This window comes from Ischnura elegans, chromosome 3, assembly GCF_921293095.1.
Source record: "Ischnura elegans chromosome 3, ioIscEleg1.1, whole genome shotgun sequence".
In the NCBI taxonomy this organism is placed as follows: Eukaryota; Metazoa; Arthropoda; class Insecta; order Odonata; family Coenagrionidae; genus Ischnura; species Ischnura elegans.
In genome coordinates, this window is record NC_060248.1 from 30,741,671 (window position 1) to 30,760,790 (window position 19,120).

Genomic DNA, 19,120 nt, shown 5'->3' on the forward strand with positions numbered 1-19,120 from the left:
GTGTTTATCTTTTGGAAAAGAAACCTTCATTTAAAACTAAAGATTAATGCTGATTAATTTGGGTGTGAGTGAATTGATGGAATGAGTGGCAAGTGCTGCATTGTGAAAGGTAATAGAAAACCACCGCATTATCCTCCTTTGAAAATCAAGTTATGCATTTACAAATATGAACTGATACCATCCTTGCTGGCTTCCAAAGGTTAAATAGTCACTCTTTCAGATCTGTGAGTTGAGAACAGTGGGAAGGTTAACTTAATTTATTGGAGGGAGAGCAGGGGATTTGGCAGCAGTCCATCTGAATCCACTGTGCCAACCACTTGCAGACGAGATACAAGGGCAAGAGATTTTATGATGGAGATGTGAACATCAATGGACTATTTGGTAACCCATTCAATCTTTGTTTAGGCCTAACATTGTTGAACCTTGATAACTGGTGTGTCCATGTATTGAGATCCATTCCCTTTCAAAAGGTAACACGATTCTTGTGTGTCAGATTCTGATAGAGATAGTACTTGAGTCACCTGGGCTAATGCATTATGATTTAAGAACTTGATGATAGAAATGGCCTAATTGAAGTTAGACATCATTATAACGAGTGACAGAGATCAAGTTGGCTGGATTTCTTAGTTTAACCTGTGGCAGGTCCTTTTGTAGTAATGCAGGAGCATGTGGATTTGAAACAGTTAGGATATGGTCGTGACCATAAATAAGTATGCACTGGAAATATCGCTTATTTGACAATTTGTCAATGAAGGGATGTGTTTCAAAAATATAGAATTGTTTTGAATTCATGACACAAAGAAACTGAAGGAACAGGACCAAAAATGTATGACCACAAGAAACTTTTGCTCATCATAACATGATCATAGTCTTCTTCAATTTTTTTTGTAACACAATGTGCACTTGAATACATTATGATCTTGGTATATGGGCATATTACATACACAGCATGGGCATGTCTTTTCCTATTTTTATAGATGTTCATTATGCACATGCCACCTGCAAGAGGGGCATTCTTTTCATCAGCGTTTACAGGTATACCCAATAGTTCCTGCACACACAATTCCAGTGACAATCTAATATCTTTATTCTTCCCCCTACTATTCTTCAGTTGGATTCACTTTCTCCTTTAATCATTGTCATTTATGCTCGTTCATGATCATCAAGTGTATCCTTATCAAAAATTATTTCCATAATGTGCACAAGCTCGTGGCTTTGGATACAAGGCATTTGCTCACCAATAAGAACTATCGCATACTTACTTCAGTTGCTCCTTGCAGACTGAATCTGGGAGAAATATGTATGTTGCTTATGTCCAAAATAGATTGTAATAATCATCCATTCCTCTAACGCACAAAAAAAGTTGTGAAATATCAATGTGAACAGTGAAATGGAGTAAGTCATATGTCTCTAAAATGCTGCAGACACAAATTTTTGGGTAATGTGGGTGAGGATTTCGACAAGTGTGAATCAAAATTAATTGGTGGATACTAATTGATCTTTACGGGTGCAACTAACAAAGTGTTCAGAAATACATACTGTACTAGAAGGAGGTTTGTAAGATATGGCAGTGTGCTGAGAAAAAAATTTATTTTCTATCTAGCAGGAAATTCTCGGCCTACGGGAATTCTATATCGTGACCGTTTACAGTAAGAATACGCTTTGGAAGAATATTTAAACAATTCAACTCACTGGAATTATGAATTGTATTAATTAACTTGTATGCACATTAGACTTACTTTGTCAGAGGTATGGAAATTAAAAATCACCATGGATGGGCTAAGTCGCAGAATACATATGTATTTGTTTTATTTTTTACAGGAAGAGGATTATTTTACGTCTGCGTTCAACTTTAAAAGGTTTCATATCAATGTATTAGAAGAACTTTTTAAACTGGATTTAGGCTTCTGACTCTTTAGATATGCTGTTCCTGGAAGAAATTATATTCAGCATTAGTGAAAAGTGCCTAACTACCATAAATGATAGAATACATATGTATCTTTAAATTAGAGATGGAAAAATTAAGTTTTAATTCCATCATAAACAATATTCATGGTGTGTAACTGGTGAATTCTTTTTGAAGGAATGCTTTATTCACACAATGTACTTCAGTGCATGGATTTTTCTTTACTTTCAGCACAACCCATGAACATACCTAATTCATACACACTGTAACCTCTGACTTAGGTAGTTTGACCGCAAAACAAATGTGCAAACAAATTGCAATGAATTTTTTGTGCTATGTCATTGAGAAAAACTTGTGCTTGTGTTAAAAATTATTAACTTGGAAGTACATACATTTTATTTTTGTTTATATGAATCAATTTTGATTTTTCAGATCTGATGCTCAGAATAAGTTTCTAATGGTTGTCTAAAATTCCTATTCCAAAATACATGCACAGAAAAACATCAAAAAACGTTAATTTTTGTACAGGTAAGCTCTAACTGAAAAGCTAATTTTGTTTCACTGTAAGCCTATATACATTAGAATATATTGGTGGTAGGGTTGGAGGGTTAGTTCTAGGTGGTATTGGGAAGTGTGGATAGATGGCTAGGTGTAGAAGTAGGAAACTGGAATTTTTAGTAAAAATTACACTTCTCTCATTTGAAAATTGAAAATACTTAATTCATAATAATCTCCATTAGAATTTTATTACATTTTTTCCACCTCTCCAGAATGTTTTGATTGCTACGCCCTAAAAATAACTATTCTTCCATTAAAGCAAAGTAGTTGTCGAGCTATCCTCGTACATTTTCTTATGAATCAAAATGTTGTTCGGCATGCCCTAATGATGCGAACTGATGATAATCAGACGGAGCCAAGTCTGGAGAATAAGCCCCACGCACTATAGTATTTCCTCATGGAGCGCCTTGATCTTATTCATGACCAATTTTTCTGTAGGTGAGGCCGTGTTACCATGAAGCAAAATGACTTTGGTTTTTTGATTTTCATACTGTCTTTTATTCAGTTTATGTGGGATCCACTTCAAGAAACTTTCGCATTGCCTTCTGGCAAAGAGAAACTGCTTTCTGTGTCACATTTAATTGGTGCGCGAGTACTTGTTGAGTCTGAGTATCATCTTCATCCAATAAGGCTTGCAAGGCCTTGTCTTCAATCTTTTTCGGGGTTTTTCCATGGTCCTCATTTCTCACGTCAAAATCACCACTTTAAAATTTTTTTTTCCAATTTGAGTTTGTTCACTGTATGCTTTGACAAACATTCGATGCAATTCCGCTGCACTTTCCTTCAAATGATAGGAGAAAATCAATGCTGTCCACAAGTCATAATTCGTTGGCTCAGAACTCGAGATGTTTGAGGTTATAGAAAAATGTGCAGTGTATGAAATTAAGGTTATTGCATGTTGACAAGTTTCGTCAGTTACTACAGGGAGAAGATGATGCTGCAGAAGTGGTCTTACAATCTTAAAACTGATAGCAAGCACCATCTATATGGAAATTCATGTTTCATACTTCTACACCTAATAAAGGAGGTCATATCATTGGAGTATTCCCAAAGCAGTGGCAGTGGAAGGAGAAACCTCTATTTAATTAAGTAACCATTGTGCTATGGAGAATGTAGCTGATTGTTTCTCGTAAAGATGGGGGGAGTAGAAGAAAGAAAAACTAAAATTCTAATGATCCATCGCACAATGAGGCATATTGGCTCATGGCTACAAAACTAGAGATAATTAATGCAAAAGGTGTCGGTGTATCAGAGGAGCTGGAAGCATTTCTTCCACTTCCACCTAGTATAGTACGTAGCATCTTAGCCACCTCCAATGCAACCATAAGGAGGCATCTCAATTGCACTGTGCTCCAAGTATCTAACCCCACCTCTCTCTATATATTTATGTAACTGTTAAGATGTAAATGAAGGACTTAAAATTTCATAACATAAGTATTTTAAAGTCTTAAGCCTTCATGAATAGAAAAGTTATTGAGAGGATCTATTAACACGTTGCGTACGGATGTCGAGAATTCTCGTCATTTTTTTCCCGAACGTTCCAGATGGATGACGAAGATTCTCATCATATAGGCACGTCAACCTAAACAATTTTAAAGCGTACAGTACGTATTCGTTAGTACGTTTTCAGTCGTTGCTCGTTATTCATAATGAATTGATGCATCATAATGTTTGATTGGGTAAAGTTATATTCTAAACATTAGCTTTTCAACCATGTTTAAACCAAAGGCATTACGCCCTAATTACACCTCCACCCAGAATCGGTGTTCCTAGGAATTTAAATGACCCGGTACGCAACGTGTTAATAGAAGACGTAAAAAAATGGCCCTCAAAGCCACCTCCCTTTGCAGTGGGTTGGAAAATTGAATTCTGGGGAATTGGTACAAGAAGAGGCTGGAATTGTTTGAGATGTGGTTATGGAGAAGGTGGAATAGGCTGAGAGAAAGACAAATGAGAAAGTTCTGGTCATAGTGGGAGAAGAAAGGAATACTTCCAGAGGAAATATGGAAGAGACAAAAAGTGTGGCTAGAACAAGGAGAGAGGGGAGATGAGTGGCTGAAAACTATGATAGAGGGAAGGATATTGGGTAAGTGTGGGACATGTTGGAAGAGAAAAGACTTTGTAGATAGAATGGCGTTTTGCTCACAGAAGAAAGAAATTCAAGATGGGAACTGGGACAAGCTGTGGATATGATAATTTGTTGATACTGGAAATAAATTCACCAGTAATATATTTGCTACTTACTTTTTAAACTCCAGGGAGGAAACAGAGATGTGCCAGCTGCTAGGACTGGCTTCGTGGGTAATTTGTTGTATAAGGTCATATCCGAAAAGTCTCTATTTTCCTTCTTACTGGAGTCCATTAAACCTTGAAAGAGTGAAACTCATATTTATTTTTAATGTTTGGTTAATTTTGAAAATATAAGCTTAGGAGACTTAGAAACTGCTGTAATTATACCCACCTTGGAAATCATTATGCTGTATGGATATTTCACTCTGGTGTTTCTTGAAATGTTCAAAGTTTTTGACAAATTCTCTCGTAAGCTGGTGGACTCTCCTCTCATCCAACAGCTCTAAACAACAATTAATAGATCACCTTGTTAGCCTTAATTATTACAAAGAATCAATTTTGTAATAATGCAATCTACTTTCCTAACCTAGTTTTGGTGAGGCTGAAACCAATATTGCATCCCTGTACTTGGACATGGAACATATTTCATTCCCAGAGAGATCAAGTATTTGCAGATTAAGCATTGTACTCAGAGGTTCACATACTCCAGGAAAGGTTTGTAAACTGTTGTCTCGAGCATGAAGTTCAATTAATGATTTTAATGGGCATATGTCCCAAAGAGAATTTAATCCATTTTTCGAAACATTTAAAATAATTAGGGATTCCTGGAAAACAATTTGAAATTCATGTATAAATTTAATTGGCAAAAAAAGGAATACTATCAGAGTCCATTTAGATGAAGTACTCCTAAAGATTCTGTAGTTCTGGGATCAAATTGCAGTGCTTCTCCAGCTGATAGCTGTTGTTTTTCGATGTGTAGTTCTTGTAAATGCTTGAGGTTTTCCAAACCCTCAACTACAGCAATGCAGTTGTTCCCAAGAAACCTTAGAGTAAACAAAATTAAGTATATGCATTGATTGCTGACGATTACCACGGATATATTCACATTGTGTACTGTCTAGATTTGTGTAAATGATTACATACAGTTTTTCAAGATTAATCAATCTGCTCAAATTTTCAATTTTGGATATTTTATTGTCTTGAAGATACAAATGAGTTAGCCTTGTAAACTTGTCCAAATTTTGAATTTTTGCAATAGTATTTCCATATAGGTAAAAAACTTTTAAATTGCTGCATGATGCAATTTCTCCCTAAGGAAGCAAAAGAATAGATAGTCTCAATAATTATGATTAATTTTTCTGAGAAATATCAATTTAACTTGAACTTACGATTTCATGAATATTTTTATTCTGAAAATATAAGTGAGTGACATTTTTGAGACATATTGAATGTATTTCCTCTCTCTTTTTGCTTATATTTCTTCGACTTTTTAAAACATGGTTGGTGATAATTTCATCACTTAATTTGACCATCGTTTCGCAGCCCACTGTTTGTTGTTATATGGAAATTTCCTCTTCATGCTATGACGCACAAACCACTTTGCACACCCGGCACACCCCCTATCAATCCGATATACCAACCGTTGCCATGGTAATCCCATGGTAATGACGCATAGCCCAAAAAGGTTTTTTATAGCTGCAATGCTAATGGTAAACTAATTTCCACGGTGACAGGTTATGATCGTAGAAAAAAATTATTTAATCTAATTTTGCGCCCTTTCCTTCAAGTAATTTGCACAAGGTCGCAGGTATGGTCGCACATCTGCAGTATGTCTGCAGTAAATAGATTTGTCTTACCGCGGGAATTGCGCATTACTGTCGCGTGCTGTTTTTTCGTCGATTTGGATGGCGGTGCATTTGAGTGTTTGGTGGAGAAGGTAAGTATTCAGGGATAAGTGATTTCGAATCACAATTTATCTCAAGAAAATTTTCTGTTTTTCATGTTTTATAAACAAAATATATTGTTTTATCACCAATGCAATGCATGCATTGCGGTGCCCATTCCAATGACCTCGAGGAAATGTGGTAATGTTGGCTAACATGGAATTGTGAAGCATGATGTGATGGTCGGTCTGCGACCAACTTTAGCTATCCGCAGTGTAAATATGGAACTGAAATTCGATAGAAACTTGAGAACAACTCAAAAGTACTAAGCTCCCCTCATCCTGGCATGTATTTTTGTGGCTAATAAGAGAATTATTCCCATTTATATCAGCTCAATTTTGCAATATTTAAATGTAACTTCGGGAAGTCTTTTGGTTTATAGTGCATATGATGACTGCCCATTCAACCGAGGTTCTTCCTACCTCTCATAGAGATAGGGATTTACCATGCGGCATTGCTCGAGTGACTGATGAAATTACTTATACAGAATTTTTTGAAAAATATATGGCTAAAAACATCCCATGCATATTTTCGGAGGACACAACCAAGTCGTGGTTGTCACGCAAAAGTTGGGTGAAGGACCAAATACCAGATTTTGAGTACCTGAGAGAGAACTTTGGTGAGTGTGTGCTATCACTTAATGTTTTCGTTGCAACTCAAACTTGCGTATAAGTTCTTAAAATCTGTCTGAAATTTTTCTTAGCCATGGCCTTGCATGTTAGCATGGGTTTCAGTAAGATCCTATTCAATCAAATATTTTCCCAGGTGTCAAACATGAGCTTCATTGATCATGAGATTAATATCGATACTTACCAACGAACCTGGCGGTTGTCATTATCTGTTTTCATGAAGTAACTTGTAAATAACCTGCTATTATCTCGCATATACCATTTATGCATGTACGGAGTCGTTTAATCCATTAGAGGGTATAACCATGTGTAGCTGTCATTTTATCCAGTACTGGCCTCTTAAGGATATAGTCTGTATTGGATGAAATGGCGCAGCATTCAATAAAACTATGCATTCGCTTGACTTACTATGGTGATAAATGGATGGCATTTCGTGGACTGGAGTACCATCTGTGAAGCAAGTGGTCACACAGATGGCTTCACGGCCTGTGCAATCTCCTGTGTAGCCACCTAAGCAGCCTATGTAGCCACCGACAAGGCCTGTTAAGCTGCCTACACAGCTTAGGTGGCCACCTATTTGGCCGGTGTTAGCACTCAGATGGCTTATGTAGTCACCTATATATCACATGTGTATCCACCTCTTCAATTAATATTGGCTTTCTCCAATGAGGAGAATCCCCCCAGTGACCTATCCTCTGATAGCACAATGTGCACATGCAGAAAATATTCTAGTCTGTTGCAAGTTCCTACCTGAACATGTAAAATGCTAATTTTTTCTTAAACCCGAAAGCCTTTGCCTTTAGTAATGTTAGTCACAGCCACCATGAACAGCTAAGACTCCACATATTTCACTAGCTTCCACCTGTCTATATTTATGTTAAATTAAAATGATGTGATAAAGTGCGATCTAGGTTTTGTTATTTTAATTGTGACTCATGCTGACAGTGATATTTTAATTTGATCTCTGTTGTATATTTTATGTGAGGAATTCAGAACCATGTGCTCATCACATAGCTACTTAAAGCTAACTCAGGTCTAGTATGCCTCTTGGACTCACAACATTTGGCTTGTGTTCCTACCATTGTCCCTTATCTATGCTCTTTACCTTCATCTGCACTCATCATTTTACAAGGTATTCCAAGATACACTCTGCATCCTATGACTGTGATAACATCATTCTTTGTGCGAAAAGATTTGTGGGTGACTTCGTAAAGTTATCACTGTGGCTGTTCCCGGTATACTTAAATAAATAAAAAAACATAATTCTTAGTCATTCATCGCTTAGTTTCATTTTCATGAATTTCTATTTCATAATGGGATGCTTGTGTATACCAGGGATGGATTAAGGTCGCTGTTTTGGGATTGGTGGAGTTTATTACTTTCCATGGTGCCTTTTGGGTTTCTCTGAGCTACATATAGTATCTCAGGTCTAATATGCAGAAACAAGTGGCTTTTCCATATTCGTCAATTCCTTTAAAAATTGTTTGTTAGTCTAGTGAAATAAAAACTTTCATTGCATAGCCACCTAAAAAATTACCATCTTTTGAATTTTTCCTGAAATTACTGGGGGATGGTCCACCACCCCTCTCACCTCCCCTATTATCTGCTATGGTGTATGCATTATTTGTTTTCCCATTTGCTACTGGATCAAAATGACATAAGCAAACATGTACATTGAATTAATTTTTGAATGAATTGAGGGTGCATTGAATTCATTTAAATTTCCTGTCTATCCTCTAAATTTTGTCCTGTTATTTAGGCTGCTGTAGCCTGCTACGGAAGGAGGATTGTATTAAGGGGCTCAAACCATCCAAAATTTTGGAGGGTATGGTCTTAAGTGTTCTCCCTGCAGAAATGCAACCCTATCTAAATGGGTCCTTCTAAAGTGTTTATTTTTGTAATGGCATATGAGTATATAAGTGAAGTTATTCAGAGGAAAATTCACTAAGGGTGTAATTTGCCATGAATAAATTGTTTAGCAAAGTCAGGATTTGAACTAGAATTATCCAATTGTCAGGATCTGGGTTCGAAAACCAGCCAAGATGTCTGATTTTTTCATGTAGAATTTCATCCTTGCTTCATTTAATTTGGCACTCACGTGTGTGACTGCATACAAAGTAACTTGGTTAATGCAATGCTTTCATAATTCAGAGGCATTGATCTTTCTGGTGATTGGAGAATTTTTCTTGCTAAACCCAATTGTAGTTATAATGGCTTGAATATTACCTTCTAGGTCAAACTATAGCCCCTGTGGCTAACTGCAATGAAAACTATTTTGGATCTCAGAAAAAAACAGACATGTTAATTTGTGACTTTCTTAGCTACTGGGAAAAATTCATATCGAACAATTATCCTGCTGATATGCCTGTTTTATATTTAAAGGTAATTTCTAGCTATTACAACATTGTGTCCATCATAAATCGGTGAAATTGTTGCACCTCAATTAATTAGCTACTTTATTGTCTCTATATAATTTTGTATTTTCCATGAACAAACATGCATTTAAGGCTTTAATTAACTATGTATTTCTAAATGTCTGTTTTTTACCCATTTAAATTATAATATTATGCATTATTATTAAAGTATTCTATTGGTCAAGGTTTACATTGAGTATTGTGCTGATCGCGTATGCCTTTTTCCCCTTCCAACTTGGACTTCTCTCTTCAATTCACAATAAGGCTTACTCCCTTTCATTCTATCTAAAAATCCTATTTTCTTCCTTCCCTTCATTGGCTTACCAAACATTCTTCCCTCTAACATTGTTTTTATCATCTCCTCCCTGGTCAGTTCTCCCTCCATCCAAACAGTCTGTCTCCTCCATATCTCATCTAGAAGCTTCCTCTCCATAACTACGATGTCCAGTTTTTTTTTCCTCCTCCTCTCCTTTCACTTCACCTTCTTCTTAACAGCCATATCTGAAATAACTCCAGTTTTTTTTTGTCCTTTCTCCTAAGTGTTCATGTTTCCACTCCGTAAAGCACTACATTATCAGACTCTTTTTTTATTTAAATGAATAAAAGATCGTGCACTTTTCCACAAAATTTGTTACTGCATACAGTGCGTTTTGGCTCACTGAGCCATCATCTGGTACAAGACACTGCAAAACATTTGAAAATCACCTTTATACCCTTGAGATAGGGGGTTGGGGAGGATTTGACATCTTTGAAGAAGGGGGTGGGAACAGGCGTACAGAGTAGAGACAGTGGGAAAAGATTAAACTACGGCATGTGGAGAACTCACATTGGAAGGAGGACTCTAGTCATAACTGTAAAATAAATGTCGGTTAAAAAATTACACGTTACATTTAGTTAAAAGAATTACATGTGGGAAGAACCACTGAAAAACGGGAGGAAGTGGAGAAGAGTGAAAAAGGGGGGGTAGGGTAAAAAGAGAGGCCACGTGTCGTTAGAAATGTAGAGGAGTAAGTCGCGACACAGGAAAAGAGGCAGGGGTGAGGAGTCCCTTTAGGTTAGCTGAGGAGTGAGAATTAGCGGGGGTACCGGGAGGGAATTGCCAGCAAAAGAAAATGGTCAACACAATACGGAGTGGGCGGGTGGGGAAAACCCTGAGGATGTTGGGGTCGGTTAAGACGTGAGTGCCCTTACTTTTGAAGTGTAGAATTTCAGGTTGAAAATGACAACAATGAAAAGTCTGTAGTAAGTGTTTGGTGAGAAGTGACGTTTTGTCCCCATTTTTCCAGCATCTTCTATGTTCTTTCATTCGGGTAATGAAACTTCTGCCTGTTTGACCAATGTAACACATGTTGCATGATTCACATTTAACTATGTATGTATTTGCCTTTGCGTAAAAGCCAGATTGATGGATGGAATCTACTCTGCCTACTACTACGCCTGTTCCCACCCCTTTCTTCAAAGATGTCAAATCCTCCCCAACCCCCTTTCTCAATGGTATAAAGGTGATTTTCAAATGTTTTGCAGTGTCTTGTACCAGATGATGGCTCAGTGAGCCAAAACGCGTTGTATGCAGTGAAAACAATTTTGTGGAAAAGTGTTATGATCTATTATTTATTTAAATATGTCTAACTTCCTCCAATTGAAGCCTGAATCTGTTGAACTTATTCTCTTTTAGTCTACTTAAGCAATTATTTAACTCCTTTAAAATAATGGTATGATAATGAAATTGTACTTGTTTGATTTAAAAGTTTGTTGTATATATACTCAAGTGTGCTGTATAATTTTGTTCTGGGAAATGAATTATTATGTGTTGTTACAGAATAATATTCTGCTGCAAATTCTAGGATTGGCATTTGAAGCAAAATTATCCTGGCTCAAGTTACTATGAAGTGCCGCCATATTTTGCCTCTGACTGGTTGAATGAATTTTGGACCCAGAGAGGTGATGTATGCGATGATTATCGCTTTGTTTACATGGGTCCCAAAGGCTCTTGGTAAGAGTCAAAATTATATTCAAGCTGTCTCATTGAAGTTTAGACTTACAATTAATTTTTCACTTCTCTCTGCTTCTTTTTAAAACGGCAGGACACCAGAACACGAAGACGTATTTTCATCATATAGTTGGTCTGCTAATATTATTGGGCAAAAGCGTTGGGTATTTTACCCTCCAACTCAAGGGAAAAGTAATGGGTCGTTATGCCATCAAAGATTAACTGGAGTGAATGCTATGGTGGCTGAGGATCGGCCAGTGGTAGAGGTGATTCAGGAGGCTGGAGAAGTAATTTTTGTGCCCTCTGGGTGGCGCCATGAAGTGTGGAACCTGGTTAGCATTTTTACTGTCTTATTTTTGACTGAGTTCATACTCTCTTAGTCATGAAAGCAATTGAGTAACGTAAGTTTTATGCTCACATGTGCTCTAAAAAATATGTATTTGTAAATGCATAATAATGCTTGGCAAAGTAACCAAACCCTATATTTACAATGATAATGATTTTATTTTCAAATCAGCTAGTATCTTCTTTCAGTTGCCTGTAAGTTATGAAATGCCATCTTTAAACACCAAATTCACACAAAATTTTTGGATGTAGTAACAATATATTTTAGTAGATACATAGGTATCAATTTTGAAGAGCATTGAATATGAAATTTTAATGTAATCTATTATACATCCTTCTTTCATCAGTAAGCTGGTTCTTTATTTTCCCCATAGTGATGAAATGATTTCCTGGTCAATTGTCACAAATTTTCATGCTTCTCACCATTTCAGGACCAGCTATATTATAGTTAAGGAATTTCTGTTTCTTTTTACATTACCTTGACAATTTACATGTGTGATATCTGCCTCTGTGACTGGAAAATATCCCTTAATTGGCTCATTTTTGTCCAGTTGCAGTGGGCCAGTGGTGATATGGCTAATGTATTGGGTATTACCAATGAGAATACATAATGGATTAGCTGAAATTTATGTTAAAAGTGATCTAATTTATTTCAGAAGGACACAATTTCCATCAATCACAATTGGGCAAATGCCTGTAACATAGAATCTTGGATCTGGCCTTCATTATGCTCCGCACTTTCTGCTGTTGAAGCAGAATTGAAAGATTGCCTGGAAGATGGAATGGAATTATGGGAGGAGCAGTGCCAATTACTTCTCCATGCTACTCATGGAATGGATTTCACCGAATTCTATTCATTCTTGTTCGCCATTGGAGAACCTAGACTTTGCTTCCTTCTCAATCACCCCAATTACTCAGCAATTAAATCAATGTTTGCTCAGGAGCTGGAGGATTTTAGCTGTGATGTATGTATTATTAAAACCATATTTTCCCGAATCCTTTGGAGTAGATTACATTTTTATCATGATGTTCAAGAGCATCTGATATCAGGAAGAACTTGCCCTTTTTCTTGTAGTAAGTGTGTTTCAAACATTTTTTATCCACAGATACAGGCATCAGTGGGGACTGAACAACATTCTAAAGAAATTATAGAATTGAAATTACTGAGCAATAAACAAGAGGAAGAGATGCAAGGAATGCCATTTTCTGAAAATGGCAGATGTTTGGGAAAATTGCATGCTATATTTGACTCGTGGTGCATAAACCGTGTCTTACAACATTTACTCACTCACCCATCTGTGCAGAAGCTCCAGTTTTTTCAAAAGCTAATGACTTCCCCTACCCATTTGAAGTTCATGCAAAAACTCCAAATGCTCATTCAACATGCTGATACCTGTGGTGACTTAGAGGCAAGTAGTCTTTATCACTGAATCTTTTAGAAAAGAGGTTGAAAAATTATTCTCTCTACCTAAGGTTTGAACCAGTATCAGAATCAAAGCCGAAAAGAATCAGTGCCAAAATTTTTCTTAAGAACAGAATGTGTTGAATTCTTCAAATAGTGTTTTTTTATGGAACCTATCACTTTTGACTTGTATTATCCATAATTTTAGTCAGGTTTCCCTCTGGCTCTAAGAAAATCTTTCTAAGCCTTGAAAAATTAAACGATGAAAATGAAACACTTGATAAAGAGTTAGTACCAAGAGCCATTGCCAGTATCTGAACCTGAATTGCAATTGGTGAAAAAGTGAATTAAATCATCCACAATGTATTATTATTTTAATGATTATTTCTTGTCCATGCTGTGGAAGCAGAGTGTGCCTCTTTCATGAGGAATTATTTGTATAAAGAATAGGTTGCTCAGCTGCAATCCATTTACATATGATAAAGTTACCCTTTAAGTGATACATACTGCATTTCTCCGATTATAGTCCTAATTTTGAGGCTTCAGTTTCTGGAAAAGTTGAAAAAATGTGTTTGAATATTGTCCCCCCCTTGACTTTTACCATAGGTATTTTTGGAAAAAAAGGGGGATTATATTCAGACATATACGGTGTATCAGTGAGTGATATTGCAACGTCATCTAAGAATTACTATGAGTGCTGTCATAAGATATATGTATTAAACTATTTATTCATATAGTATATTTAATCACATGTATGTGTATAAATATACTATATCGTAGTAATGTAATGTACTTCTTGCATACTAGTTGCAGGTAGGGTCTCAAATGTAGTGGAAATTGAAGGGGTTCAAGGGTACTATCTGTGACCGTGTCTTTCTAGGTTTGAAACTTTGAGGAAATCAGTGCTTTAAAGAAGTCACAACCTATGCTAAAGAGTCTGATATCAGTACTTTAAAAGACTTTCTTGGTGTTAAATCAGGTAATGGTAAGGCGGTGCAAGTGACAGAAATAATTTACCTGAACTGATTTCTGAGAGGCACTCTTGATTTATTGAAAAATGTTGTAGAAAATACAACTCAGCCATGTACGTCTGCACTGGTTGCAGCCCCTCTGATTAAATTCATATGTGGGCACTGAATGGGCGATGAGGTTGATGTGATGGCTTTTCACCCTGTGGGACAGGGTTCAAAGTCTGGTGATGGCAAAGATTTTGCAGAGGCTGTCCAATTCCTGCTTGAGTGCTTGTTGGTGGGCACTTCAAGTGCAGCACTATATCAATTGCATAGTATATGGGGCATTAAGCTGTTGTCCTCTTGGCTCAGGAAGGTTAAAAGCAGAATAGTGCTAACACTGGGTTCCATTTCCTTATGCACATTTGACGTGAGATGTAGGTTGCCTTTTCCAAATACCATACCTCACCACACTTGGTGAGGTGTGGGAGAACTACTCTAACATCATATACATATTAATAAGTTGGATGTATACATTTTATCAATTATATTATTTATTTGTATTTATTTATAGATTAAATTAATATAATTGTAACAGATGTTACATATTAAAATAGAATTTATTGCTTGCTAGGCTACATCCGCACAAGAAAGTAGTAATAGAAACTGTTACATTTTATGAAGTATTCTATCAGGGTTTGGAGGCTTTGGTATCCTGTGGGTGTATGCAAATATCATATCACGAAAGGTTGGAGGTTGCCTAAACCTTCAGGATGTATTAAGTTATGTACATACATTAGGGTGGTCCTTATTTCTAAAGTTTTCGGATTTCCTTTGGGACAACCGCCAGTTTTGTTCCATTTGGTGAGAAAATAAATCATGAAAATTATTTTTGCGATCGGATTCCGGTAAAACATGCCGCATTGCACTTAAAGTTTTGAAATTTTGGTATTTTTGGGTGTTTTTCGGACATAAGTGAAGAAGGCGTCACTTTCGGATTATTCTATCACTTTTTTGTCTTTTACAACGACTTGTTGGACATTTACAGAGCATCACTTTAAATTTCTTTCATTTCTGCCCTTTGGTTCCTGAGATATCGCATCGAGAGTAAGCGCTTGCCACCCCATTCAGACAATTTGGGTGGCACGTGGGTTGCATACTCTCAATTTTTGCTGATCATTCACTTTCATCGTAAAAGCACAAAATTATTTAGATAAACTTTAAACTTCGTCAATATAACCTTGAATGCTATATTTATCACTGTTTATTACCAAAACGGGATTAGTATCAGTGGTTTATTCTCCATATCTAAATCTTATATCTAAGTGCTTCTATCTAAATTCAGCCTGAATATCCGCAAAATCTTTAATTTTGTGGCCGGAGCGGCGGTGATTAATAACGTCCGATTTTAAGAAATTTCTGATCTGACCCCCTGATTTAAGTTGGCAACTATCCCATGTAGGGCATATTTGATATCTTTCATTTCTCTCCATTGGTTCCCAGGATATCTATAGATGTTTTGTACAACCTAGAAAATTAGATTTTTTAAATGACGTATTACTATTTAGCTTCCTTATTTAATGAAATAAAATGGCTGAAAAAAGTATGCATATTTTATTTTTTAAATGAACAGATTTTTTTTTTCATTTAACAATTCTTATACAACATTTAAAAGTTTTATTAGCAAATTAATTTCCATAATTACCCAATACATAAGAAAGCATTTTTCCTACTACAATCACGGATATATTACATTCGCTTACAGGTATAAATCAAAACTTGGAGTATTGTCCCCTTTTACTTCACATAAAAGGTTTTCCAAATTTTTTTGATAAAATTGCTCAATGGCAGTCTAGAAATATTCGCCTGTAGTCAGTCACAACCTTCAGCAAAAATTGTTTCTGGCTTTCATTTTTTGTTAAAATTTTATAACTCTCTTCCACCAATGTAACTCTTCTTTTGGCAGTAACATTGACTACTAGCAGATGTTTTACTATCTTTAATCCTTGCTCATATGCGTCGTTACTTTTCCAATCAAACGGATCCTTTGATTGAAATGTCACAGGAATATTAAATCTTTTGAAAAGATTTTCCCAGTGTCTAGAAATAAAAACCTTGAGTCCCTTGCCATTGAAGTGGATGATATTATTTGGAAAAACAGAAATTCGCTACGGTAACTCGTCTCCATTATCCATTATATCTGACCCTTAGGCCTCTATCATTCGCTTTTTCGTCTCCATTGGTACATTTTCATCGAAAAATCCAAAGGCTTCAGCTTCTAGTGAATGGTACCATAAATGGTTCTGAAATTTGCTTAATGCCATACCATGAACTCTGACTTTCTGTTTTCATAAATATTTTTTGAAAAATAATAAATCTAAATAAAAATCCTTTGATGTGTGTCATTTGGGTTTAATATGTTAATTGCATTATGCTTGTCAAAACATTTTTGAGAAATTTATTATTAGTTTCTGAACTATTGATTTGGTCGCTTTTAAAAAAAATAAAATGTGAAGTAATGCTACTTGATATTACTTACAATTTTGATATAGTTTTAATTTGTTAATTGTATTGCTCTTGAGTACGTGAATCACTTAACATGAATTTGATTCTTTCTACAGAAGCTGCAGATATCCAGCTGACCACTGACCTCATTTTGTAGATAAGCATTGACTGAAATTATAGAGGCTTCTTTGCTAAGAATTGTAAATAATTAGGGCTGTTGGAATGGAGACATTTGGTGTCAAGTGATGACAGAAATCACTGTTACCATGTATTATTTATTTGGGGAACCTGTGCTACTCCAAGATGTGAAAATTAACTTTATTTGTTATGATCTTGATGTCATCTGTCTTTCATGCAAATTTGTGCATGTTCTCTAGTCATTTATTATTTTTATCTGTGATTTGAACATTAGATGATGCATAAAAGGTTTTGAGTTTCATTTCATGAATTGCAACTACAAGGCTGGTGTAATTTATGTAACACACATGTTTGAGTACTGTAAAGTATTAATTAGGTTTAAATATATGTAGTCAATATTGATAATTTTATATTCATTTTGGCATGTTGCACTCCTGTTATTCATAGCTCTCTTGATGTCTCATGCACATGGGTCTGTGTTATTTCCGGGTCTCTCTCTGGCAGCAGTGCTGTTAGATGTTGGATCTGTGAAAATCGTATCCAGAACCAGAATGTTAATTGCCATGTGTATTGTTATCAATTGAATATTTTATGTGACATTCTGATTTTATCAAGGTTACTTTTCTGAAGTAATATTTCACATTATTCAAGAGTGAGGTGTGACTGTTCTCAACCTGAAAATGCATCTTTGTAAAAAATAATTTCATCATAAAGCTTATCCTAAATATTAGGGATGAGGTTTGTGTGTTGATTTCTGTGTTGCCTACCCATCGTAGGAGTCTGGGTTCAACCCCCAAAGTTTGAGGAAACTTTTTTAGAAAATTCTAGCTTGGCCTGATGGTCCTAGGCCCACGTAGGTCCCTTCCCCAAGCTTGATGGTGAGCCTTTCCAAAACCTGATGTCTCAACTTCTCAGGAGTGTAAAAAAACTATGTATTTGAATTGGTTATTTCCTGAAAATCAAACTCTCCTTTTCAATTATTTGTTTTGGGTGGAGTTGCATGGTATCATGTAATTGTATTTTCATTTTTACTCACCCTTTCGTGAAAAAAGTAACTATATTCTACCAATGTAAATACATGTTTACAAACACTCCCAAAAATTTCAGAGGCAAACACTACATTATGAAACTAACCCTTGTGGGCAAGGACATGTAAAATACCTAGACTTGGGAAAATGCATCGGTGACAGTGGTATGTGGGACAAATGAAGTGTGAGTTTGTGGAATGGATGCTGTTGTAATGGACATAAATAGAATATAATCTGTTGTTTTGATCATACTGAATGTGTGAATGAGAAAAGAATGGTTGGGTTGAAAGACGAAACGGACTCTTGGAAGAAGGAACATTGGATTTTAAGTTTGAGAAATAAGCCATCTTTGCTAACTTGATCAGACCACTAAAAATGCTGTCATTTTTAACATATGTAAACAAGGAATTCATTGAGGTGGTATCTTTACAGCATCAGATTTAATATTGATATCAATTATAGATTAAAATATGCTCTATATACCTTCCTTTAATTTTGTTAGTTTTGTTTGAGTAGCATGGAGAGGTAAGTTCACGGAAGTGAAGAGGAAAATGGCAATGAACAACGGAACATGGACAGGAAAGGGTTTTTCAATTAAATGAAATTAGATAGTTTTGATGGATCATGAGCTGAAGGGAAAACTGCTGTCTGGGCATGGGCGTACCCAGCGAGGGGCAGCTGCCCTCCCCTCTAGAAGCAAAATCGCAAGTCTTCAAGCAAAATCAGTACTGAATTGAAATGAAAGTATGCAGCAAATTTTCTCTTAACCCACGAAAAATGATATGTATTAGTATAAGATATGTAACAAAAATAAAACTATTATTTCAAGTTTCACAACTTGGCTTGCTTCCCCCCCCCCCCCCTATAGTTATGATTATGATCCTGGGTACTGCCCTTGTCTGGGTGCTAAGTCTGTTACAGAGGTTTGTTGAGAATATACATATAATAGTAAAAAAGAAATGGATATTATATCTCATGAAGTCAATTATTCAATAACAAAGGTCGTTCAATTCTAAGATTATTAGTATTATTTGCTGACTGCAGCCTTCCATTCCAACCCATTTAATAATACCAGTCTGCTTACTTACCGACATATGTTTTAACTCGTTTAATATTAGAAGCTCAAGTTAATATTGCCCTTTTCTAGTTAAAGACATATAACCCTTGGGGATTTTGCTGTTAAAGGATTGTTACATGGCAGAAATCATAAGTTCTGTCATGTATTAAAAACAAATGTCGTTT

General features: G+C 35.9%; 2 protein-coding genes across 3 annotated transcripts; one reads left to right on the top strand and one right to left on the bottom strand.

The window, feature by feature from the left end:
- Positions 1-1,773: 1,773 nt before the first annotated feature.
- LOC124154995 (protein phosphatase 1 regulatory subunit 42-like) lies at positions 1,774-6,289 on the bottom strand. Its single transcript, XM_046528740.1, has 7 exons — positions 5,923-6,289; positions 5,678-5,844; positions 5,439-5,577; positions 5,121-5,358; positions 4,926-5,036; positions 4,709-4,831; positions 1,774-1,930 (listed from the first exon to the last, which is right to left on the bottom strand). Exons 1-7 carry the CDS (start codon positions 6,064-6,066, stop codon positions 1,863-1,865), a joined length of 990 nt encoding a protein of 329 aa, XP_046384696.1. The 5' UTR covers positions 6,067-6,289; the 3' UTR covers positions 1,774-1,862.
- A 227-nt stretch (positions 6,290-6,516) lies between these two features.
- Positions 6,517-18,331, top strand: LOC124155619 (2-oxoglutarate and iron-dependent oxygenase JMJD4). Of its 2 annotated transcripts, none has more exons than XM_046529608.1 (8): positions 6,517-6,761; positions 6,860-7,096; positions 9,340-9,488; positions 11,365-11,513; positions 11,605-11,842; positions 12,512-12,820; positions 12,962-13,264; positions 16,829-18,331. In XM_046529608.1, exons 2-8 carry the CDS (start codon positions 6,865-6,867, stop codon positions 16,847-16,849), a joined length of 1,401 nt encoding a protein of 466 aa, XP_046385564.1. In that variant the 5' UTR covers positions 6,517-6,761; positions 6,860-6,864; the 3' UTR covers positions 16,850-18,331. The 2 variants fall into 2 exon arrangements, with proteins under 2 accessions (XP_046385564.1, XP_046385563.1); XM_046529607.1 differs by having other exon boundaries at positions 6,650-6,739.
- Positions 18,332-19,120: the final 789 nt, after the last annotated feature.